The sequence below is a fragment of the Zosterops lateralis genome (assembly GCF_965231275.1).
Source record: "Zosterops lateralis genome assembly, chromosome: 15".
Lineage (NCBI taxonomy): Eukaryota > Metazoa > Chordata > Aves > Passeriformes > Zosteropidae > Zosterops > Zosterops lateralis.
Window position 1 is genome coordinate 9,984,666 of NC_139775.1, and position 23,598 is coordinate 10,008,263.

The 23,598-nt window shown below is 41.2% G+C and overlaps 3 protein-coding genes across 4 annotated transcripts in view; 1 reads left to right on the forward strand and 2 right to left on the reverse strand.

Moving 5' to 3' along the window:
- Positions 1 to 931, reverse strand: part of PARN (poly(A)-specific ribonuclease) — a 45,989-nt gene extending 45,058 nt beyond the window's left edge. The window contains exons 1-2 of the mRNA XM_083872542.1: positions 869 to 931; positions 516 to 593 (exon numbers count right to left, since the gene is read on the reverse strand). Of these exons, the coding sequence (XP_083728668.1) occupies positions 516 to 593; positions 869 to 887 (97 nt within the window). The 5' untranslated portion in view covers positions 888 to 931. The remainder of the gene's footprint in view (positions 1 to 515; positions 594 to 868) is intronic.
- Positions 932 to 3,546: 2,615 nt separating this feature from the next.
- BFAR (bifunctional apoptosis regulator) lies at positions 3,547 to 10,405 on the forward strand. Of its 2 annotated transcripts, none has more exons than XM_083872546.1 (8): positions 3,547 to 3,682; positions 4,849 to 5,179; positions 6,009 to 6,207; positions 6,552 to 6,721; positions 7,337 to 7,481; positions 7,736 to 7,906; positions 8,233 to 8,435; positions 9,232 to 10,405. In XM_083872546.1, the coding sequence occupies exons 2-8, from the start codon at positions 4,914 to 4,916 to the stop codon at positions 9,422 to 9,424; spliced, it is 1,347 nt and encodes a 448-aa protein (XP_083728672.1). In that variant the 5' UTR covers positions 3,547 to 3,682; positions 4,849 to 4,913; the 3' UTR covers positions 9,425 to 10,405. The 2 variants fall into 2 exon arrangements, with proteins under 2 accessions (XP_083728672.1, XP_083728673.1); XM_083872547.1 differs by lacking the exon at positions 3,547 to 3,682 and adding an exon at positions 3,702 to 3,844.
- A 620-nt stretch (positions 10,406 to 11,025) lies between these two features.
- On the reverse strand, positions 11,026 to 20,979 carry PLA2G10 (phospholipase A2 group X). Its single transcript, XM_083872548.1, has 4 exons — positions 20,818 to 20,979; positions 15,680 to 15,845; positions 14,068 to 14,174; positions 11,026 to 11,614 (listed from the first exon to the last, which is right to left on the reverse strand). The coding sequence occupies exons 1-4, from the start codon at positions 20,867 to 20,869 to the stop codon at positions 11,469 to 11,471; spliced, it is 471 nt and encodes a 156-aa protein (XP_083728674.1). The 5' UTR covers positions 20,870 to 20,979; the 3' UTR covers positions 11,026 to 11,468.
- Between the last annotated feature and the right edge of the window lie 2,619 nt (positions 20,980 to 23,598).

A 23,598-nucleotide genomic window follows, 5' to 3' on the forward strand; every position in this document is an offset into this window, starting at 1 on the left:
AGAACTGTACTTCCACAAACACCACATGTGACAAAACCTAGTCTTGCTCACATTTATGTCCCATGGGTGCACTGCATCCCAAAAGCAAAGTACCTACTAAAGCTAAAGCATCTCTCTGCTGCACATTCCCTCTGAGTTTCACAAACACAAATGTTCTCAGTGGTGCCTTTCCCTGTGCAAACACTTGCAGCATCTCCCTCACTTATCCCAATCCATGGCTTTCATGACACATCTAACACCTCCTGGGTTTTTACCTTGAGCTGCCACAACTATCAGTTGTCATGCTGAAGGATTGCTGTGGGAGCACAAGCAGTATGAGCGTGAGAGGCATCTTTGACCAAAGTCTTGCTATCGCACATGTAGTAAGTGCTTTAATCACTTTGTGGCAGCCTCAGTTTTAGCTTTTTCAAGCCAACCCTGAGACGCATCACAGGAACAAACTCGGGCACCGAGGTCAAATCAGCCTCCCTCAGATACATCAACAGTTCACAGCCACAAAACAGGTGCAACTGTACCTGAAAACTCCCCATCGATGGCCAGGAAGTCCGACTCTTCAATGGCTTCATACACTTTGCTTAGGTTATCCTTAAAATCTGCGGGTAAAGGGTTACAACACACTTGAGACCACGGACGACATCCCCCGGCAGCCCGGCGCCCCTCGGGCCTGCCCGCCGCCCCCTCAGCGCCGGGGCCGCGCCTCCCGCTCCGGGCTGCGCCTCATGAGGGAGCGGGGGACCGGGACCCCTTCGCCATAACGGAGAGGCTGAGGCCGGAGCGGCCGCCAGCCCCGGACAGGGACGCCGGGACGCCGGGACAGCTTAGCGCCGGCGGCGCAGAGCGCGGAACGCGGGGCCGGGTGGTCACTCACTGCTCCGGATCACCTCCATCCCGCGCCCCCGCCCGCCGGAGCTCGGCCCGGCACCGCCCCGCGCCGCCCGCCGCCGCCGCCGAGCTCTTCCGGGGCCGCCCCGCGCACGGCCGGGAGCGCGCACGGGAGCGGGGCCGCCGCCATTTCCTACCGGGGCGGGGCCCGCGGGGCCGCGCCGCCCTGTTCTCCTCCCGCGGGCTGGGCTGTGAGCGGCGCCTTCAGAGTCCTGCCCTGTGCTCTGAGGGGCCGCGCCGCCCTGTTCTCCTCCCGCGGGCTGGGCTGGGAACGGCACCTTCAGAGCCCTGCCGTGTGTTCTGAGGGGGCTGTGCCGCCCTGTTCTCCTCCCGCGGGCTGGGCTGGGAACGGTGCCTTCAGCCGCCCGCCGTGTGCTCTGAGGGCCCGCAGGACCGCGGTAGGGCTGCCGGGGGAACGAAGTCCTGCACCAGCCGCAGTTCTGTGGGTGCGGTGAAATGCCCTGGATATGGGCCTCGCCCTGAAAGCCAGAAACGCGTTACTGGCAGCAGCAAGGAAGAAGGGATGGGACCCTGCCTAGGAGGCACCAGGGGGACGGTGGAGAACTGCTAGCGGCGATGCCTTAATGATGATGATTGCAGGGGAACTGGAGGTCCTGGCGTACTGCAGGAGGAGCGTGTTCCTGCTACGAGCGGCCCTTTGATAGCTGGCTGTAGAGCAGCGCCCGGCAGGACGGGCCCGCAGAGCTGTGGGGGAACACCCGCCCCACAGAGAAGGTGCCGCACAGGGCACAGGGCAGGGGATGTGGGCACGGGGTTTGTGCTGCAGGGCTGCAGCTCACAGCGCTCATAAAGCATCCTTTCCAGGACTCCAGCAGAATGAAAACACATGAAAAAATCTCCACACATTGAGGGGGGTAATCTCTGCATACAGAATTTAGTGGAGAGAACTTTTAAATTCTTCTTCAATATTATGCTTTGCCTTTTCACTATGAGCAATTTAACAGACATTCCCTGCAAATCATTTAGTATGATTAAATGGGCTCCCACTAAGATGTTAGTTAAAATGGCGGAGATGTTTTTATTTTGCAGTAATGGGCTGAAGCCTAACACTTTCATGTTACTCCTCAGTTTTTAAAGATGCATTTCTGCTCATGGCACTTTAAAGTTGTTGATGGCTGTTTTAGAAGCCTGACATTTTCCCTCAGGTAGCTGACAAATCTGGGAGCTCTTTGCTTCCCCCCCTCCCCCAAACTAAACTGCAGGTCAAACAGTAAGGTACTGTAATAAAGTACTTCTAGAGGAATTGACAGATCAGACATTTTTTACTTCAACGTGTATGTATTTTTACGTAAGCAGAAGGAACACCTAAAAAGTGGGAGAGGGCAATACAAGCAGTTAGTTCAAGATTCCATGGCTTTTACATGTCATAAGTTTTATAAACTGGAACAGAAAGACCGTGTTTTCACATCATTCAAGTCTGCTGCACAGATTATCAAACACTTGTGTGGTCTTTTATTTTACTGAACATTGAATGTGAAGCTAAGTGAAAAGACACAAAAAAGTAGTAAAAACCCGTATTCTAGAATAAATATTCTGGGCCTCGTTTTTGCCTTGCATGCCCAGGTAGATCTAGATGCACTTCTTCAGATGTAGAAGAGGTTGAATTCTTTCATGATAGAGTAGTTTAAAGATCTGCTGATTGGTTCTCTGGGAAAAAATGGATAATATGAGACGGGAAACAATGAGAGACTATTTTCTTTCTTGAAATAGGTTGGAATAATTAACTGAAATGTCATTTGAACTGGACTCGTAGTTTTGTATCAAACTGGAACAAAATCTTAAAAGAAAATGTCACTGTGTTGAACAGTTGAAAAAAAATACATCTCAGGTTTAAAAATTCACGGAATCAATTAGGTTGCAAAAAACCTTTGGGATCATTGAGTCCCACCTGTGGCCAGACAGCCCCATCTCACTCAGACCGTGGTGCTCAGTGCTGTGTCCAGTCCTTAAACGCCTCCAGGGACGGTGATTCCAGCACCTCCCTGTGCAGCCCATTCCAGTGTCGAATCACTCTTCCCAATTGTCCAACCTAAACCTGCCCTGGTGCAGAGTAAAACTGTCTCCTGTCACTTGTTCCCTGGAAAGAGAGGCCCGGCTACAACCTCCCATTAGGATCTTGTGGAGAGTGAATAAATTTTTTTTTTTTTTTTTTTTTTTTTTTTTGGCGGGGGGTGGGGAGCTGGTCAAAAAGAATTTCAATAAGGGAGCAGAGACTGAGAGAAGTCGCTGTGAGTGTGTGGAGAGATAGACTCTTACGTGGTGGGAATAGTCCCTGTGCAGGATGCGTTAGCACTGCAATCACACTAGCACCTAAAAGTCTCATTTACTTCTAAGATTACACCTCGAATCTTTATTGTAAAGCCATCCTTGTTCAGTGCCTGCGAAGGCAGGCTGCCTGGGTGCGCAGTGTACAGTAAACAAGCGTACCCCAGTTCTCCCCAGTGCCGAGGGAGGGAGGGAGGAGCCGCCGTGCCCGCGGGGCGGAGCGGGAGCGGCAGCGGGCCCGGCCCCTCCTCGGCCCCTCCTCGGCCCCTCCTCGGCCCGGGGTGCAGCCGGGGCGCCGCGGGGCCCGGACCTGCTGCGGTATCGGGCCATCGGGCCATCGGGCCGGGGCCGCCCTGCCCTGCCCTGCCCTGCCCGGCCCGGCCCTGCTCGGCCCAGCCCGGCCCTGCCGCGCCCGGGGAAGCCGCGCGGAGGGCAGGAAGCTGGAGCTGGGAAGAGACGGGAGAGGAGCTGGGAATCGTTCTGCTGCTGGCTCTTACTTGGCCCAGACTGAGCGGTGAAATATTTTTTCCTGTATTTTCCACAGAAATCCCGTTGCCTCTGTCTTTCAGGAAAACTAGAAGAATGTTTTTAGGTGCAAAATCTCGGGGTGTTTTCTCCTCTTGTAGGTGCTGTTTCCGGTTTGTTTTTAGAAAGCCGACAGCCTGTGCTTTGCCAGGTTAGGAAGTCTGAGGGTTCTTATTTCACTGTTGGTTTCTGTTTCTGTAGTTGGATTTTTTTTCGTCATTTCTGTTCTTTATTTGCTTGCGTGCTTTCCTCTTTGTGCTTGATCTGGGTGGCAAGTTGGTAAGTTAGTAGTAGGCAGGAGCCACATGGTGGAGAGTGTAATCACATTTTGGTTTGGTAGTGCCTGAGGAGAAAATTGTCTAGTTCTTGGTATCGTCTAACATATCATGATGATGAGTGAATGATCTGGATCAGTGTTTTTCTTAAGGAACTATATATATTACTATCTAAGAGAATGGAGTAGGAAAATCAGGCAAATGGGTTTATATTTTTTGTAAGCTTGGAACCATCTTAAACTCTTCTTATCTGTGATTTTTCTGTAATACTAACAAAATAACTACAAGTAAAATTAATGTGGAGTTTAGAGCCTTGCTGAGAAAGTGTGCAGATCAATGAGTCTAATGATTCTGAAGCATATTACTTGGTGGATCAAACTTTTTTTTTTTTTTTTAACATTACCCAGCAATGTCTAGCATTGACCTCTGTTAGTAATGTTTTATTCCATATGCTTGGAAAGAAGAGAGATGAAGTAAATTAGATCATTATGTTATGCTGGTATTTTATTTTTTGTATCCTCTGATGGTACTTTTTAATGATATTCCCTTTGACTGGTTTCTTTTACTAAAACCTTGATTAAAGCTGCTGTCAAAAGTCATGTGAATCGTAGTGAGTTATTTTGTTTCACTTTCATGTATTTCGTAACGCGGGAGAAGAAAGCATAGGGAGATCGAGCCCAGCTGTTTAAATCTATAATCTGGTTTTGATTGTAGTTGGCAATGAATATACTGTTGAAAGAGTAGATCATGTTTCATTTTGGGGAGGGCTGAGTTACTTAAAAAATTTTAAACCATCCAAGTGACAAAAGCGGTGCAATGATAAATCACATTGCTTACGATTCTGAACTTCTGTAATAGCTGTTTTCATGTTGCTTTGCAGAAGTAATGCCTTATCTGGTTTGAAGATCTAAGAGAGCTTTCTGTTTGAGTAAGGCATAAAGGAAAATGGAAGAAGATGAGACTTTACGAGGGGAAACAGAGGGGGCAAAAGCTGAACCGGGTGCTGCTCCTGGCCTGGGTCGGCAGATATCGGTCAGTGAGTTCCTGTGCCACTGTTGCTACGACATCCTGATCAATCCCACCACCCTGAACTGTGGGCACAGCTTCTGTAGGCATTGCCTGGCCTTGTGGTGGGTATCATCCAAGAAGAATGAATGCCCTGAATGCAGAGAAAAATGGGAAGGATTCCCCAAAGTCAACATCCTTCTCAGGTGAGTGAACTATTTTGTGAATGTCTTTTTTACATAAATGAAACCACAGAAATTAGCTGTCTGGTTTCTTGAGTTTGCTGCAGATATTCTTTGATAATTGGTAGTCTGAACTGTCAAAAAGAAATTTAAATCCCAAAGACTTTCAGCTTGTGCACTTGTAATGAACTGTTCAAGCACATGGAATTAAGGGGCGGGTTGGTTGTTTTGTTTTGAGGGAGGAGGTTTGTTTGGGGGGGGAGGGCTTTCCCCCCCTTCTAAATTTTTTCGGAGATGGAGGGGCAGGATCCTGAGTCTTCTAATACAGCTGCTTGTTTTCTAATAATTCTAAGTTAGATTGATCTTGGAAAATTGTGTAGTAATTTCTGTAATAAGAATTATTTATTAGAAGAAATATGATCATATTGCAGAACAAAGCTAGAAACATCTATTTGCTGTCTTGAATTACCCACAAGTTTTTTTGTTAATAACACTTTACATGGTTCTAATATTTAAATAAATGCATGATAGGATTGATGGTATGCTTTTATGTTGTCTTTTGCTTAGCACTTTTTAATAATTGAGCCTTGCCAGTGGCACACAGAATTCTAATTTTATATAAGAAATAACTTGGGAGTTATGTGGTATTTTAGCTTTAGAAGCTAAGGAAAATGTTGTTTGGCAGTGATTGATATCATTCTAAGTTTAATAAGCTTTAATAACTCATTTTTTCTTACTTTCAAAGATGATAGTCTTCAGTAAAGGCTGGAAAACAAAAATCCAAAAATTAGTCCCTTTTCTGAATATTAAGCCTCAATAGTTCCAGTATAATGACCAATATTTTTCCTATTAGGGATGTTATTGAAAAGCTATTTTCTGATGCCATTGAACAAAGAAAAGAAGATATTCAACAAGACAGTGATGTAGCACGCAGCTTAGCAACTTTCCAAAAATATGGGAATGACCAGATGCCTGCAGTTCGGAGCACAGGAAGGATTAATCCTCGAGGAGGGTTTTTCTCCGGCGTTCTGACAGCTTTAACTTGTGTAGCAGTAAGTTTCATCTGATTGCTTTTCCTATTTGCTTCCTTAAGCATGCAATCAAATATTCTTAAATTACATGCACAGAGAAGAGATTGTCAGCACAGAAGAGACTCCAGCTGGGCAGAGTAAGTTAAGTGGCCTTCAGAGCTGTCTGTCAGGAACTACAACTGCAGTGTACAGCAAATGGAAGTTAGTGGGTGAAACTTCAAAAGACTTTCTTGTAGCCTTCTAGTCTCCATGAAATGAGAGACTCTACGTGTCAAGCCTCTTACTGTGTTTTTATTTATATCATTCATGTATTTGCTTTGCTAGTAAAGGATCTTTGTTTATTTATCTTTGTAATCTACCCGTAGGTAGTTCTACTTGGCTATCACTGGAGTAGCAGAGAATTTGAAGATGATCTTCTTGTCCACAAGCCTGTTGCTAAGTGGACTGCTGAGGAAGTGATAATCTGGCTGGAGCAGCTGGGCCCATGGGCTTCACATTACAAAGAAAGATTTTTACTGGAGAAAGTAAATGGGAGGTGAGAGGCCTGATGGTTGAGGACAACTATTATGTGATTGGACTACTGATGAATTCATTAGAGGTGGCTTACTGTGAAATGACCCTACTGTGTTACAAAGATTGAGAGAATATTCCGTTGATGTATCAGAATAAATTTCAGAAGAAGTTTTAACAATTGCTCTTGAAAACTTTTAGTAGTAGATGCTTAACAAGCTACCTGGAAATTTTCTAAGAATTTTTTAAAATGCTGACAATGCAGACTGAAATGATACTGAGAGTAAAATTCTGCTGATGTATTCTCCACTCCTTCCACCTTTCCTTTCTTGTGGAAATGTGCATGTGCTATATGCATATGTATTCCACCCAAGAGCCATGCTGAAGGCAAGAGGAAGCTGGAAAAGAAGGAAATTTAAAACCCAGGCTCTGAGATGCAGTTGGCATAGAACACTTGATATGCAATGTAATGATGATCTTTTAAAGTCCTTCCCAACCCCAAGTAGTCTATAATTCTTTAACCCAAAAGGTGCCACCTTGTATCAGTAGTATATTGTTTCAGTATGCAGTTGTGTAATTGTTAGTCATCTTTTTTGGTGAATAGGCACTGTTTACCTTTGTAATTCTTCTGCTTTTGTAGACTCCTCCTAACACTGACTGAAGAGGATTTCACCAAAGAGCCTTACAATGTAGAGAACAGTAACCATAGGAGAGCTATAATGGCAGAATTAGAATGTGTGAAAGCTTTAGGTGTTAAACCACCACAGAATCTTTGGGAATATAAGGTAAATTTTATATAAAGTGTCATGTCATGTATATTAATTATTTTTAAAGTAATACCTTTAAAAGAAGATTCTCTTAAAGCCAAGAGGTATGTTAAAGTAGTGGAATTACCTGTGTAAAAACTGTTCAGTTTAATGAGCTGTTGTATTTGAAAAACAACCCTGTGAAAAATGATTGTCAGAAAATCTAACAACTGGCATGTCCCTTTCATTTTATTTTTTCACTCATTGAAACTTGATAATTTGATACCTTTTAGGCTGTAAACCCAGGAAAATCACTCTTTCTTCTGTATGCACTGAAGAGTTCTCCAAGACTCAGTATGTTATACCTATATTTGTTTGATTACACAGAAGCTTTCCTACCTTTCATCCACACAATTTGTCCTATGCAAGAAGACAAGTATGAAGATGCTATCACAAAACTGCTTGTAAGTATCAAAACATTAAATACGCTACTTGCTTTAGTTATGAGCTTTCAACCATTACCTTTAATGGAATTGATTTTAGGCTTTTAAGACTTTAAATGTGTGAAACTGATTCTTCTGAAGTTCACTTGACTACAGAAAGTGATGTTCTAATCTAAAGGAAATTACTGCATTACAGCATTACCTACTGACAAGTAAAATAAAGATAAATTACTGCTTCCAGTGTATAAACCCCCCAGCTTTTCAACAAAAGACTAATGGAACTAAGCCAGTATTACATCAGTTTAATAGAAAATGGATTAAGTTTTTTTTTTTATCCTAATTTACAGGACCTTAAAGATCCTTCTTGGAGGCAATGGAGAGAATTCACTGTAAAGTATTTATTTTTGCCATACCAGCTGATAGCTGAATTTGCTTGGGATTGGCTAGATGTGCACTACTGGACATCAAGATTTATAATTGTAAATGCCATGTTGCTCTCTGTTCTGGAATTAGTGTCGTTTTGGAGGCTCTGGTCAAGAAGAGAATTGAAGTAAGTCTTACTAAGCTCGTGGAAGAGGGCCTTACAGTTGTCTAACCCAGACTCTGAGGTCAATAACAATATGTGAATCTGCATTCCCACAGGTGCTACTGGCTTGCTCTTGAATACCTTTATTCCTGTCTATGCTTCCAAGGGTTTCTTAGAGCTGGTTTTACTTATCAGATGTAGCAAATGTGGAAACAGTAACAACCATGTTCACTGGGAGACACTAAAGATACTAAACCTTACCTTGAGAACTGCTCTTACAGTGTCTGGTATTAGCTGTCAGCTGAGAACTAAATACATCACAATATAGTCATGATACAGTGTAGTTATTACAGGATGAGTCCCTAGAATCATAAATAAGTTTAGTTATACTGATACTAGTTCTGATAAGTTATCAGAATCTCTGTTTTCTGTTACTACTTTAGTCTTAATTCAAGCATACTAACATTGATTGGTGGTGTGATCTTTGGGAATTGAGTGGGAGAAATTCCAGTTTAGGTGGGTAGTGGGATTTCTCTTTGCCAGCCGACAGAGGGCAGGACGTGCCCAGGACAGCACAGGGACCTGGACAACGGGAGGCAGAGCTGGGATGTGACGCTGGAACCTGCTGGGCTTTGGGCTCTAAGGACATTCACTTAGTGCTTCCTCTTCAAATCTGGTACTACTGGGCTTTAGGGAAGTTTTTTACAGGTACCCAAGTAAGGGCTAAGTGATTTAAAGCTGTAGCACCTATTAGCTTTTCTTGAGCTGGGTAACAAAAACCAGAAAGTCCCTCTAAGCTTTTCCCTTTCCTTTTTCACAGGACTATTCCTCACAGAATGTGGAGCCATTTCTGGAAAGTCTCAACCCAGGGACTTTTTGTTGCCATTTTTTGGCCTTTTATTCCTCAGTTTGTTTGCAATTGTTTGTTTTACTGGGCCTTGTATTTTAACCCAGTTATAAACATTGATCTTGTGGTTACAGAGATAAGGCGTCTGGAGACACAAGTGCAGTGATTGGCATTGGAACTCTTGAGATGCTTAGCTTCTAAAAATGGACATTTTGAATAAACTTTGCTTTTCTTCTTTATGTATGTGGCAGTAAAAATGGTGGATTATGTAAATTTAAACACACAAAAAAAGCTTTAAGGTAAGTTACTCAAACCAGCTGATTCCAAATTGGAGGATGAAGGAAAAAGGGAATTCTTCTGTTGGAAAAAAAAAAGTGCATTCCTGTACAGCCATGTAAAACTCATACAGTCATCTCACCCTGTTTGTATCAGATGAATTTCCTTATTCTGTCCTGAGCATTCTGTGTATTTTCAAGCCTGCCTTAAAATCAGTGTCTTCTGCACTCCTGCAGTGATTTCCTTCTTTTTCTTTTTAAACTTAGCGTTTATACCAGCAATGTGTTCCTCAACTTCAGTTTGCCAAAGGAATGCCCTTCCTGGATAGGCTTGATTTTGAAAGAACTTCATTTCTTTCAGTCTTCTTCACATGTAGCATTGTGACTGCCCTATACACAGTCTCACAGTAGAGTTTTTTCCAAAATTCCTGCAGTTGAAGGCAAAGAATTTTCTTGTATCTTTGAAAATGCGGTAATTACCATGGAAATTTTTTTATTCAGATCAGTTAGATTTCATTAATAGCTCCTTTCACTCTCTCTTCTTGAATTCTGTTGCTAATTCTTATATTCAGGATTATCTCTTAAAAAGGATTATTTTGGAAAAGCAACCTGACACTGTAATTACTTACAGCAATATATTGTGTGTATCTATGTATGTGATCAAATAGTGACTGGAAAGTTATTTTGTGTAAGCAGGATTGACAGTTGTTAATGTATGTTCCTTTGAATCAAAAGGTAAGATTTTTTTTGAGAACTTTGTCCCTTTGCATTCTGCATTTGTTTGTTGTTTTGTTTATTTCATTTGTGTCAGTAATGTGAACTAAACTTGCCTATGAATATTTTTCACAATTAAAGATCTCTCTTGAAATCTTCACTGTTCTATGGAGGTGGGTTATTTTGTTTGGGGTTTGATTATTTTTTTTTCTTTTGTATATTGAAATATACATCATTAGCTTTGACTTGTGCAAACCTGTTCTTTAGCCCTGCATCTTTGAGTAAGTTGAGGTGGGTGAAGGTAGGCATAAAACACTCCTGGCTCTATAACTGTTAAAATCAGCAGTTACAAAAAAGTGTATTATTCAGCAGTTCAGGGTACTGATTTCTCTTCCTAAAGGGTTAAAAATATCTATGAAGTGACCCTAGCTAAAACCAGCTTCATACCCTTCTGAGTTTCATAAAATCTTGCTGTGCAGGATCAAACACTTGTAGGAAAGCCAGTTGGTCCCAACAACTTCTACATTTTTTTCATGTTTCTCTTTTGGTGATGGTTGGCATTTGCATTTTTAAATCTGGCTCTTAAGTTCTAAGGGTAGAATTCCTCCCTGTGCTTACAGGATATTCAGGGTGTACATAGAGTAAGGAGTTGGAGCCGTATCAAACAAACAGCTGTTTAGAAAACTATTTTAAAACTAAATGCTAGAAAATATTACTACATTAGGCCTTCTTCAGTGCAGGTAGGATTACTTCATGTGAATGAAATTCAACACTTAAATTAGGCTTTGTAATAAGTGTTTAATGTAGATGAGAGGGCTCTTTGTGCTGACACTGTAAATTCGTGCACTTTTCCCAGTCAGTTCAAAGTTAACAAGTGCTAAGATTTGTTAGTGGAGAAGTTTGATTTGTGTCTTACAGCCAGTGGAGGGGGGATAAAAAGTTCACAGTGAATGATAGTGCCAATCTGAAAAATCTGTGAATCTGAATATAAACAAAAATTGTCAGTTACTCCTTAAAGTGATTAACTCAGATTTCTATTTAGTCAATAAAAGTGTGTGGGAGAAGGTAAATAAGAGGAAAAATGTTTACTTTGGCCATTTTGGCGTGAAGAGGCTGAGGTGGAATGCAGGAGTATCAAGAAAGGGGAAAATCATTTGTTGTCATTACTGTGGCCACAAAAAGAAGACATTTTAGATTTAAATACATACAAGAGTCATGTATCTAATACCTACACAGAGGCTGAATCTCACCACACAAAAAGTCTGGCCACAAAAGGTATTTTCTGTGGTAGGGAGCTTTAGAAAAACATTTGGCAGCTTCACGGTCACATTCACATGCCATTTTTTGACATTTATCTTCTAGTGAGTCTGAAAGAAAACACAACAAGTTTGATATTAGTCTGAAGAAATTAAAAATCCCAAATGGAATACCAAGAATTTCTCCCTCAAGTCCATATTCGCTGTACAAATGCCTTACATTTCGAGGGCAATAGGAACTGTACTGAGCTTTAGTAAGATTGAGAACCTGTCAGTAATCACCAATCTTGGCAGAAAATACAACTTAAATGCCCTTCTTCCAGTTTTTTATTAAAGGAACTCTGATAACTGATCCCTCTTTGGAAGGTGGCATGGAACCCTCCCTGCCTTCCCTCTTGCTCTAGGGAAACTTGACTTTGGGAAGATATTCCATTCACATACCCTTTATAATCTACTATAGGATATAGCATTAAAAATAATACATGGGACATATACATGGCATGCAAAGGTGTTCCATGTCCAGCCTAACCTTTTTTTATTAAGGCATTCAGTAAGAAGTTAGGTAAAGTGTGCTTGTGTGATAAAATCCATGTCTTGTCATGTTTGTTTTATAATTGTAGTGTTGTAACTTAACAGATTTCTTGGCATGAGTGTTTGTTCTTGGCATGAACATTTTCCTCTTCTACAGCAATATATTTTGGGTTCAGTATGCCAACCCAGAAGTGTCTTGGATTTTTTTCTTTCTGTAACTGTCTGTAAACTGAAGAATCCTTGATTACATTTTGTCTGAGTGTTTACCGTTTTAAAAGCTTAGCCAGATCTCTGCTTGAGATTTGTCCAGGAGCAGAACAAGTGTTCAGTTTTGTGAATGAACTCAAATTCTGCCATGAAATGGAAGTGTTCTTTATGTTTATGTGCTTATGCTGCTCTAAGAGCTACTCAATAGCACAGGTAGCATAAACAAAATGATAGGATAAAAAAATCAAAACATCTGAACTGAGAACTATTCCTTCTTCTGTTCTTCTCCTGGTATTGCTCCAGACTTTATTTTCTCCATGCTACACCAGGGGCTTGGTTTCCTGCCTGGCCAAGACACCATGCCTGCTGTCTTGGCCAGTGTTCTGAGTATTGTCAGGAGCAGAATCTTTACAGCCAAATACGGGTGGACAGTAATGTGATTAATTAGTTTGATTCTCTCTCAATGCTTTGTACATCTGGAGCAGGGGAAGAAATAAGCAAGTAGAGATTCTGAATGAGGTAGGCATTTGGGCAAAGTAAACATTGAATGTGAAGGAGGAAAGGAAGTAATGTCCAAACTTTCATTTGCTTTCAGGTCAAGCAATTCTAAATTAAGTAATGAAATGAGAGGGTTTTGTGTTCTCTGTGAATGGCCAGCTGTTGTCTTGAAACCATGGTAGTTAGAAACTCAGACTTGTTTTAAACAAGTTTATGTACGGGGTTTTACATTTCTGTAGTGAAAATAATAACCAATTCTCAAGCTCACTTGCATTCTAGGTTAGAAGCATAAAATTACATGCAAAGTAACTGGCTAAGCATCTGGTTAAAAAAACAAAAACAAGCAAAATCCCAAACACCACACAAACAAAAAACCAATACAAAAATGTGACAACAAGTAAAAACCCTGGAAATATGGGGGCTTGTGAGAAACTACAATTTCAATGAGCCTTTGAGTATAGCGGAAAGCATTTGCTAAAACTTTGGGAGTTGTGAACAAATAATGTAAAAGAAAAGCTGCTTTTTCCCATTAACCATTTTTTTTTTTTTTTTTTGAGTTCTTTCTTGGTGATCTCTTTGTCCTTCCCTTACCTCAGCATGGCAAGTATATTTTGGAACAATCAAAGAAAATTTATCAGGATGTGGTCAGCAATCTGTTGCAATTTGTACACTTGTGTTATGTAAATATTTTCAAATTAATATTTGTTAATTTAACTTCCAGAAATAAACATACTCATCAAATACTTTGTTACCTCATTGTTTGAAACTGTAAACTGTAGTTATTAATTCATTCATAAATTGCAGCCATCAGTGCAAATGATCAGGGATAAATATGCCAAAATCATGCTCATTATAAACTTTCAAATAGTGGGAAATATTTTCTGGTAAGTAGGGAAAAGATCCTTTTTAAACGGTTACAATTTTTTTGTCTCCTGTTTGTAGCTGCTCTCCAGCTGGAGACTTGCAGGGAGTACTATAACATGGGTTCCTCAACAAATGTAAGTGCTGAGTACAAGGAGGATGGTTGTGGTTCTGTTTTCTGAAAAGGTAATAGATGCTTCTAGATCACAGTTTTATTTGCTTATGTCAGTCAGTAGGGGAGGACTAAGAAGAAGAAACTGCATTCAGTTGATTTAGCTGTGCTTTCTGGAGGCACAGTGTATCCTGGCAAAAGAAGTCACAAAAGGAAGGATGGTAAAGTAACAGTTTTACAGTTAATTAAGAAAATACTTTTCTAATGAGATAATTAGTAGAAGTAAGAAACAACCAAACAGAAATAAGAAAACAACCCAAGCCCAACACCAAAAAACTCCCAAGTGCTCACTCACCACACACAGCGGAATTGTCTTTGCATTCCCAGTGGTAGCTTTCAGTCTTTGGCTGACACCCTGCTTGTTCTGCCCTCCCATAGCAGCAGTCGTGGTGAAAGCAGCACCTGAGAGGCACAGAAATGGTGATTTATAGTCACACAGTCTGGTGGGGTTTATCAGTGGGCTGCTACAGCTGTGAAATAATGAAACAGTCAACATCAGTGAGTGTACAAACATTACCTGCTCAGGAACCAAACCAGGGTAATTGTTTAATAGATCACCTGGAAAAATACACTACTTTTTCATATAATAAGTGATGAGAAAAATGTCTGATATCCATTGAGATAATTGAATCTTCAGAGCATTCTCAGTTATATGTAAGTATGCTTTTCTCCTAGCCCCTTCCACAAAATGAACTGTTAGCTCATTATCATTAGAAAATTTGGAAAGTTGCTCAAAATTATTGTCCCAAAATTGTTCTTGTCATTATTGGTACAAAGAATTTATAGGCTTTCTGTGACATTGTGAAACTGAACAGTAAGAATTATGACATTTTAATGCTTAAAAAAGGCATTAAAATATGCTGTTGTAGTGGCTCTGGTGTGGAGTCATTGCAAGCTCAAAAAAGCAAGTAGAGGAGGTAACAAGGACCTGAAATTAGGCAGCTTATAAGTTTTTGCTACAAACTAATTACACCCTTTCTTTTTGACTTTCTGGAAGAACTGGGTGTATCCACAAAGCTAGCCTTCCTTCCTTCCTTCCTTCCTTCCTTCCTTCCTTCCTTCCTTCCTTCCTTCCTTCCTTCCTTCCTTCCTTCCTTCCTTCCCTTAGTAGACTAAAACCATCAGATTGCAATAGGTAGATGGTGTTTAGGTTGCCTGAGGAATTTGTGTCTGCAATAGGAAAAGTTAATGCTATGAGCTCTCACTTTGCAATTACTGTTTTTCCTGTGCTTATTAAGTAATTACTTGGTCATTTCCCACAAATCACTGTGTAAAGATCCTGTGGTACATAACAGTTGAACAACATAGCTCAGTAACTCCATTTCATGCATAGAAATTTAAAAGAAAACAAACCACAAAACAATAACAAAACCAGAACAAAACCCAGACAATCATTTTCTTGTCAGTTAATGTTCAATTATAAATTGCATTGATGATAGTCAGTATGCTGAGATTTAGTACTAAACGGAAAGGTATGATTTTTAGAATTTTTTTTCAGCAGGCTGAATTTTGCATGATTCTTATTTATTATTTTGAATACTAATAACATGGAAGATAGTAAAGTCAAAATATTTTTATTGACTTTGTTTTTTAATTTTTCCTTTAGATACCTTCAATGTTTGAACTTTAAAGCTTCTCCAACAAGACTTTAGTTATTTAGCTCTTTGCTGAACAGCAAAGAAACTCAGCTGTTCTGTGAATCCTGTACTAATACAATGAGAATTTGAGCTAAAGGCAAGATTGTGTAGATCTACAGAAACACAATTTCAGTGCCTCGGAGTTTCTTAGCAATCTGAGGTGTGTTTAAACTCAGTTCCCTCTCTCAAATAGGCCTAATTTATATTTTAGTCATTTTATTTGTTGTCTGCATTCAGCACTTAATTAGTCAGATAAATAGTTACTCTCACCAGTCTACTCTGTCCGTGGGCCACCCTTTTCCTCCCAGGCCACAGTAGCATCCATAGCGCATGTAGGCGAAAGGGGAGCGCCCCGTGGTGCATCGGATGGCTCCGGCTAATTCCAGAATTCCTCTTCGATTTCTCAAACGGCCTTCCCCAAAAGTACCTTTAAAAACTGTGGGAGAACAACTATTATTGAATCCAACATGCAACTATAAAATAGTGGGGATTGTTTGGGTTTCTTAAAGCATTGATAATAAATGACAGTACTTGAAAATAGTCCAGTTTTATTTTTGACACTTTGGGGCTGTGCTGCTTGACCCAGTCAGTCCCTCTGTCCCCAGTCCACAGTGAGCAGAATACTGAACACTGGGAGCAGCTGCAGTGGTTTCCTCCCATGGAGGAGTGCACAAAGGCAGACAAGTCATTTCCAGTCCTCCAGCTGCTGAGGGCCAGCGTGTCTTCTGTGGCCCAGGCCCACCCAGTTACTAAGATTAGCTGCCCCAGGGTTGCAGTGTTTTCTCTTTAACATAACGTGCAATTTTGCCCATGTTATTTTGTAGAATGTAGTGCTTTACATTGGAACAAATAGGTCCTTTATGATAGGGTTTTGGTTTTCCTCATTTTTAGACAAAGCAGCCAAATAACTAGTAGGGATGGTATGGTGGGTGTAAGGCAGGGAAATGGGTGGCTGCTTTGTAATTTCCTTTTCCAGGGAAATTACAAAGGTGCGGTTTGGTTATTTTCCTGTTTACTTTTGTTTGGGCTGGTTGTTGTTGTTGTTGAAGTGATTCTCACTATTATTTCTTCAGAACAAGACTTACTTTAGGAACTGTATTTTAACCATCTCACTAAATACTAAAGCAAGAGGTCCCAAGCAGCAGAAAACTGTTGAGACTCTGGGTGACATTTTTAGGGCTTTATATCATCCTGAGAGATTGAACTAACACACTGAAGACCCCAATGGTAATGGGCAGCCTCTCCTTGAAGTGCAGGTTCCAAACTATTCACAGCAAAATTTAAGAAGCTGAATGACTACAAAAAACCTAGGTTTAGGAGGCTTCTGATTAGAGTTTCTTATTAAATAAACTAATTACTTATTCTGGTATGAGGAGAACAGTTTATAAACCTAAACTCCAGTGCTGGTTACAGATTCCAAAAGATATTAAGATTAATAACTGATAATACCTGTGATGGAGACAAACAGCAGAAAAAAAAAATAGTTAGACTTCATTGTTGGAGTCTAACTTTGATAGTTACTTTCCTACAAAATAATGATATGATTGTGCAGTTTTTATATAATCTGCATGAACACATAATCTATTATGATAGCATAATAGACTAATCTTTTGTAATAGATGGTATAATAATAGATTATATGATTAACTATAATCAGTTAATGGAAAATCTGACAGAAAAAATACCGGTCCCATCACAGTTGGGTAACTTGAACTGTGTGGGATGCTGGTGACCTCTGGCACTTGTAATGTCATGAAACAAAGGAATTTAAACACCTCATAAAATCACCTCGGTAAGGAATTCGATTGGTTTGTGTGTGAGTGATAAAAAAACACTTTAGGAAGGATCCTGAGGCAGCATTTAGTACTTTCCTGACTGTGACTGTTCCCAGATCTTGTCCCTCCTGCTTTTTGGGCATGTGATCTAAGAGTAGAAGTGTTGAAACAACAGTGTTAAAACTTGCACATCCAGCTTTGGCCATTGATTAAAAGCAATCATATCCTGAGGAATTAAGAAAAGCTTCCTTGTTATGTAGTCAATAGCAGTTTCATTTCAAAACTGCTGAGCTGACACTAAACTTCCTTGCTAAGATATTGAACAGTATCTGTTGTGCATGGCTCCTGTTCCAGAATATTACCTGTATGTTTAGTGGGAAATTTTAGTTCTGGATAGCAGAAGCATCCATTTGGTTATAAACAGATTTCTTTTATGATAGCATTGAAAGTGTTATCTTCACTGTCAGTACAAGTTCAGTAAATTCTGAGCTGAAAACCCTGCAATAAAAATACAACATTACAAGTGACAACTGGTTATGCTCTTCAATGTTTAGTAATGGGGACTCTTGTAGACAGCCAGCAATGTCTTGAAGAACCATGGTTAGTGGCATGAACTGCATGACCTTAGGGATTCTGAAAAAAGTGAAGATTTTTTACATTGTGTCTCAGTTCCTGGACAGTGTAGGAGAGACACAAGTCAGGAAGAAGAAAATAAGAATTTCCAAGTCAAACTCCTGGTTTCATCAGAGAATTGTTTGCTAACTCGGGACAATTCCCAGTCCCTTGACTTAAATCCATGGCAACTAGAAGTGATGAACTGTCTAGTACCTGAGGAGCTCAGGTGTAATATGCCATGTATCTTAAAGAAAAGGACATAAACTTTTTGTCCTTGTAATATATTTGTCTTACAGCATCTTACATACATTACATAGATCAGGACATCATAAAGCAGCATGGCATAGATACTCTGTCACAACAGCTTTATGAGCTGAGTTAATAAAAGCAATGAAATACCATCTGAGAATGCACAGAACTATGGAAACAAGCAGAGTATAAATATGTTGTTGTTGATGATAGCATTGGTGTGTTTGCTATATAACAAAATCTCCAGAGTGTTTTATCAGAAATACTGTGGAATACAGTTAGAGAGTGAATTGATGTTCTGTGTATTTCCAAATATTTTATGCTTAAGTTTTTGAAATCTTCTCTGTGGTTTTGTTTGTTTTTATGAAGACTTTGTGAATGAGAGGTTTGATATTGCATTCCTGAAAGAGCACTGTTGTCCCTTGATGTCTAGTCTGTTTTTTGAGTTTTGTCACACAGATTGTGTGCAGCTGTGTCAAACACAACCTTGAAAGTGAAGAAAAAGGGAGTGAGCCAGATTGGATTTGTTTTCATTTCATTGCTTTATAAGGTATTTTAAAAATCCACTCCCTTAAATTTCCATATGCAAAGAGGGGGAAAAATTAGAAACACATTAATTTTTTGTGAAAGGACGTATTTCCTATAATGTTCTACTCTTTTCAATGGGCTCAATGCAAAGTATGATTATTTTTCCAGATACATACTCACATTTTTGTTGAGATTACAACTTTGCATAATTATGATACTTAACTACATTATTAACATCTAATACAGTTTATGCTGTTTTGTGGGTTTAAAAGATTTTTTTAAACCATTCTTTCAAAGACTGAGGGGACAGAAACATTTTTTTACGTTAAATATGTGTAAAATTTCCTATAGAGGTCTCTCTATGCTGTCATAGTGCTCCAGTAGTTCAGAACTTGAAACTTGGGAATAAGCAGACTTTCTGATGCATTTCCAAGATCTTGCAAAAAAAAGAACTGTATGTCTTATGGAAACCTTAGCTTTTGCTCATATTTTTACCTCTTGTTTCATAAGCCATCAGGAATGGCCTTGTCCACCTCATTTTATTGCCCAGACAACTTACATGCTATCTCCACAAACTCTGGTCACATGTACATTTTTGAAAGGTTAAATTTGCCTGTTTTGATACTTTGGAGCAATTGGGAAAGAGGTGAATTGCATTTCCCGTGCTCCTCGCTGCCCACGGAGTGGGTGACTGAGGTGCCTGACTCAGAGCTATCGGAGTGCAGCCAGGCTCTCTGTAATGAGCACTCCAAGCTGGCAGAAGCAGTGATTTCATTGCTTTCCTTAATGTTCTTGCTGAGGTTTGTGCCATGCAAAGGATGAAGTCTGGAGGATGGTCAAAATGCAGAAGGAATCATAGGGGCAATCTGAGGTCAGGAAGTAGAATTGGGGCAGGGAGCTTGGTGGGGCCCTAAGTTGGCCCCATTATGCAAGCACCTTACCTTATGGGCTTTAATCACACGACTGCCTTCCCCAGACCCTGCTCCATTCTGTGCCCAGAATCTGTTCTAGGAATGAATTGAGGCTCTTTTCTTTAGGATCCTGCTATTTGCAAGATTTGGTGAATTTGCAAGCTGTGTAGGAATGTATAAAAAAAAGTGCAAGAGAACCTTTTACTTAAGACAGCCGATTGCTATTCTGGAAGATAGGATTTTATCCTTACAGCTGTCACAAAGGTTCAGTATGGAGTTAATTTAATCACTTTAAAACAATGCCTATTAATGTTTACAAATAGTAGCCTGCTGACTGTCCTGGGGTTGGAGTACCAAGCTGCCAAAGCACTCAGTAAGGAACAGGCTTTGAGCAGTTGAAGTTCCATGTAATTTTATGCAGTTGTAGGTAAAATTGGGTTCTACCATGTCACCATGGGAACCTAAAATTAGAGGATGCTTTTTTGTGTCAGCCCATCTACCTATCTGAAAAAGAGGGATGATAATACAGTTTCATAGAAATGAGTACAATCAGGTACTGGACTGATGAATACCTCAGAAAACCTAGGAGGAAATGGACTGTGAATTGCTACAACCGGTCTTTAACACTGATTAATAAATAGGATGTAGGAGACAAAAAAAATAATTAAATATTTGCAAAGTGAGTAATTGGCTGCGTGAAGGTGTGAGGCAGGGGTCCTTTAATTACATTCTCACATCATAACTCATTCATGAAGACTGATTCATTTTTCAGAATAACCCAGTTAGGGGTTTGTAGGCAATCTCAGTTCCAGCAATTCCTGCTTCTGAACCGCTTAGTAACTCTAGTGCTCAGCGACAGCTCACTCCACTACCCAGAGAAGAGCGGGGGTAAAGCTACCGGCTTTATAGAAAGATTGTTACAGCACGTGCAAGCTGCAAGCTGATTTGAAACACGGGATTCGGTTAGCAGAGTTGTACATTACTGATGAATTTACAGAAGCAATGTGCGCCCCTCCAGCCCCGCTGCCGTGTGCAGGTGGGGTCTGAGCACGGCCGGGTGTCGGGGCAGCTCCAGCGGCACTTCGGGGCTTCCCGCGGGCCATTCCCCCACACCTGTGCCCGAGCGCCGGGCACCTGTCACAGGGACTGCTCTCCGGCGTGGGAAGAGCGGCACTGCCCGTGAGTGTTCCTCCTAACACTCCTTTCTCTACCCCTCTTCCCACCTGCCCCCCGGCTGCCAAACCCCATCCGGGCAGGGGAGCGCGTCCAGCAGAGCCCGAGAAGGGCCGTGCGGATGCCGAGCCCCGGGCCGGGGCCCTGCTCTACTCACCGGCCGCGGGCAGCAGCAGCAGCAGCAGCAGGAGCGGGGGCAGCGGCGCCATGGGCAGCGGCGGGCGGGGGCGCGGGTCCTGTGCTCGGCAGCGGAGCGTGTAGGTGTGAGGCGCAGCGCCGGCGTGCCGGCTATAAAAGGCGGCTTTCTGCCCCGAGCCGGGTCCCCCGCAGCCGGAGCCCAAGTCCAAGCTGTGCTGTCCATCTGGCCAGAAGGGAGGAGCTGCCGCTGGAGGAGCCGGCGGGAGCTGGGAGCTGTCACTCGGGCAGCGGAGCGCCGTGCGGGCACTGGGGTCACACCCCGCGGGTCGGGGATGGGGCCGCCTCTCCGCTCCTCCACACCGTCCTGCTCTGGCAGCTGTATTTTCTTTTTGAATTACAGCACTTCCTAGGTAATTTAATCTAGATCTGAAGAGGAAAGCAGGAACTGTGTTGTAAGTTAGTGTAGTGGTTAATCATAACCAGTGCTGAAGACGTGCCCTATCTGGAGTCTGCATCAGCCAGACTTCATCTACTGATTGCTCCTTTCCTTGGATGACTAAAGGACAACCAACTCCTAAACAAGTTACGGATATTTTTAGCTTGATAAAAACTTTTTAATTGTACCTCAAACAAAATAGACTTTCAAAGTGAGTAATTTTTTTTGTACATTGTATTATATTTTCATATTTTTCCACTCCAACTCTTGTATTATTTTGTAAAACATACAACTAGGTGCCTTATTACAATCAATTTAATTACCTTTCTCAATATCACTTCTATATGATTTTTTTCTGTGTTCATACTTTCCAATTATTCATTCAGACCTTTTATTATTGCACTGAAACCAGTGCATTTCCTGTCAATTGTTCAAGCAATCAGGAACCCTGAAATTTAGAGTATTGATTTTGTGTGCATGTGTTTTGTCTTGTGGTGTTCATATTTTTGGATTTTTTTTGGCATTATTATATTCCAGGATATTACCCCCATAGGATCCCATGGAAGCCTACATGGCTAGGATATGGAAAGAGAAATAAAACTAGTTTTACTTATGAAACTTACCAAGAACTTTTTCTAGGTCATGTCATCTTACTGTTGGAGAGCAGCTGGTAGTTTGGTGGGGGGATTTGTGAATGGTATTTTCATCAAAGAAATGAAATTGTTTCTTCACGCATATACTGAGGAATAATTCTATTTTTGCATTAAAATGCTCTGATTTCTGTGTTATAACATTACTCTTTATTCAGGAGAGGTAGAAAATCATATGCAATGTGATTCCAAGAGACAAAAAGCATGCACAGACAGATCAGTTTTGATTTTTTTATGATCTCATTAATCCAGGTTCTCTGAAATGTTTGTGTTGGCACTGAAGTGAGGGTAGTGTGGGATGTATGTGGAACATTGATAGGAGGCAGAATATGGATCTACCATTGTACACCTGGTAGGCCTTTGTGCCACCGTTTGCAGAACACCAGGCCAGGTGTGGCAGCTCAGCCAGGACTGTGCATGGCACTTGGCAAGGCAGAGGGTGCCAGTGTGAACTCCACAGAGCAGAAATAAGCAGGGTTCCCACCCCAGTGCTGGTGTTCTGCAGAGAGGGGAAGATTGCTGGAGGCTTCCTGTGAAGCCTTGATGCCTGACAGATCTGTACTGCAGGTGTGGTGTGCTGGGACAATGCTGCCAGCCCGTCCTTCTTCCATCCCTGTGCCTGGCTCTGGCCAACGTGGGGAGCACAACTGTCACTGCATGTGCCAACACAGCTGGAGTGGAATACCAGTGAAGTGGCTTGTGTGGCAACCAGAAAGGTTGCTCATGACCCTTGTAAGTGTTGATAGAAAACCCATCTATAGGGGATGGTTTTTTTTCTTAATTTTTTTAAGATTTTGTTGCTATTGCCATCAACTGGGTCAGGGCAATTTTGCTATTACTCATGGAGTCACATCGCTAATTACTGTTACTCTGGTCTCGTACTGTCACTTACAGTTCATTTGTTTACTGACTCTTCCGGTCAATAAGTCACACCTATTAGAACACTTTAATGGTGTCCGAGAGCTGCTTAATGAAACTGCCAGTTGAACACTATCCCATTCAGCATACCATTGCATATGACAATGAAAACAGTATCCAAGGGAGCAAGATGAATTACATTTCAGGTCGTTCTTCAGGACACTGACTGATGCAATGTGTTGGTGCAGCTGATATGTTTTTCTCTGAAGAAAGTAACTTTATAACCACTGAAAAATCGAATGAGACTGAAATGCTCAGACTACAGCTGCTTCTATCAGAAAGTACACAAAGATGTGTAAGGACAGAAACTATGTAGTGATGAAGTAAAGAATGCAAGTCATGAGTTCTGATTCCTATGAGTGTAGTAAAAGTTCGAAGGAGAACATTCAGTGAAATTGGTGAGAGGGAAGGAAATCTGATAGAAGGAAATACTTTTATTAAGGCTGAGCTAGATTGCCCAGTTAATTGCCAGGCATATGGCTAAGAAAATATACCAGTAACAGACTGAATGGATTACAATGATAGAGTCATATTTTTTAAAATTAGATTTGGTTCCTTTAAAATTCCTTCATTAAAAACTTATGTCACAGTGCAGACCTGTCATATTTCTTTTTGTAGTGTTTCTTTTCCTCTATTTGAAGTACTTGGAAACTGGCCTAAGTTGTATGTGACAAATGGCATTTCCCTCTTACTGATGAATTCTGTCTGTCAACTGGAGCTGTGCAGGGGTGGGGAGAAGCATTTGCTTTTCAAATATACTTTCTCAAGCAAGGCTGCATATGCCTTATGATTGCTT

Bases quoted from the DNA above. Each gene is read 5' to 3' on its own strand.
- BFAR (XM_083872546.1), top strand. From the start codon at position 4,914: ATGGAAGAAGATGAGACTTTACGAGGGGAAACAGAGGGGGCAAAAGCT. The intron at 6,208-6,551 runs GTAAGTTTCATC...ATCTACCCGTAG, and splicing joins CAGCTTTAACTTGTGTAGCA to GTAGTTCTACTTGGCTATCA. The intron at 6,722-7,336 runs GTGAGAGGCCTG...CTGCTTTTGTAG, and splicing joins CTGGAGAAAGTAAATGGGAG to ACTCCTCCTAACACTGACTG.
- PLA2G10 (XM_083872548.1), bottom strand. From the start codon at position 20,869: ATGGCGCCGCTGCCCCCGCTCCTGCTGCTGCTGCTGCTGCTGCCCGCG. The intron at 15,846-20,817 runs GTGAGTAGAGCA...GTTCTCCCACAG, and splicing joins GCTGCTGCTGCCCGCGGCCG to TTTTTAAAGGTACTTTTGGG. The intron at 11,615-14,067 runs GTGAGTGAGCAC...GTTTTCTTTCAG, and splicing joins AGACAATTCCGCTGTGTGTG to ACTCACTAGAAGATAAATGT.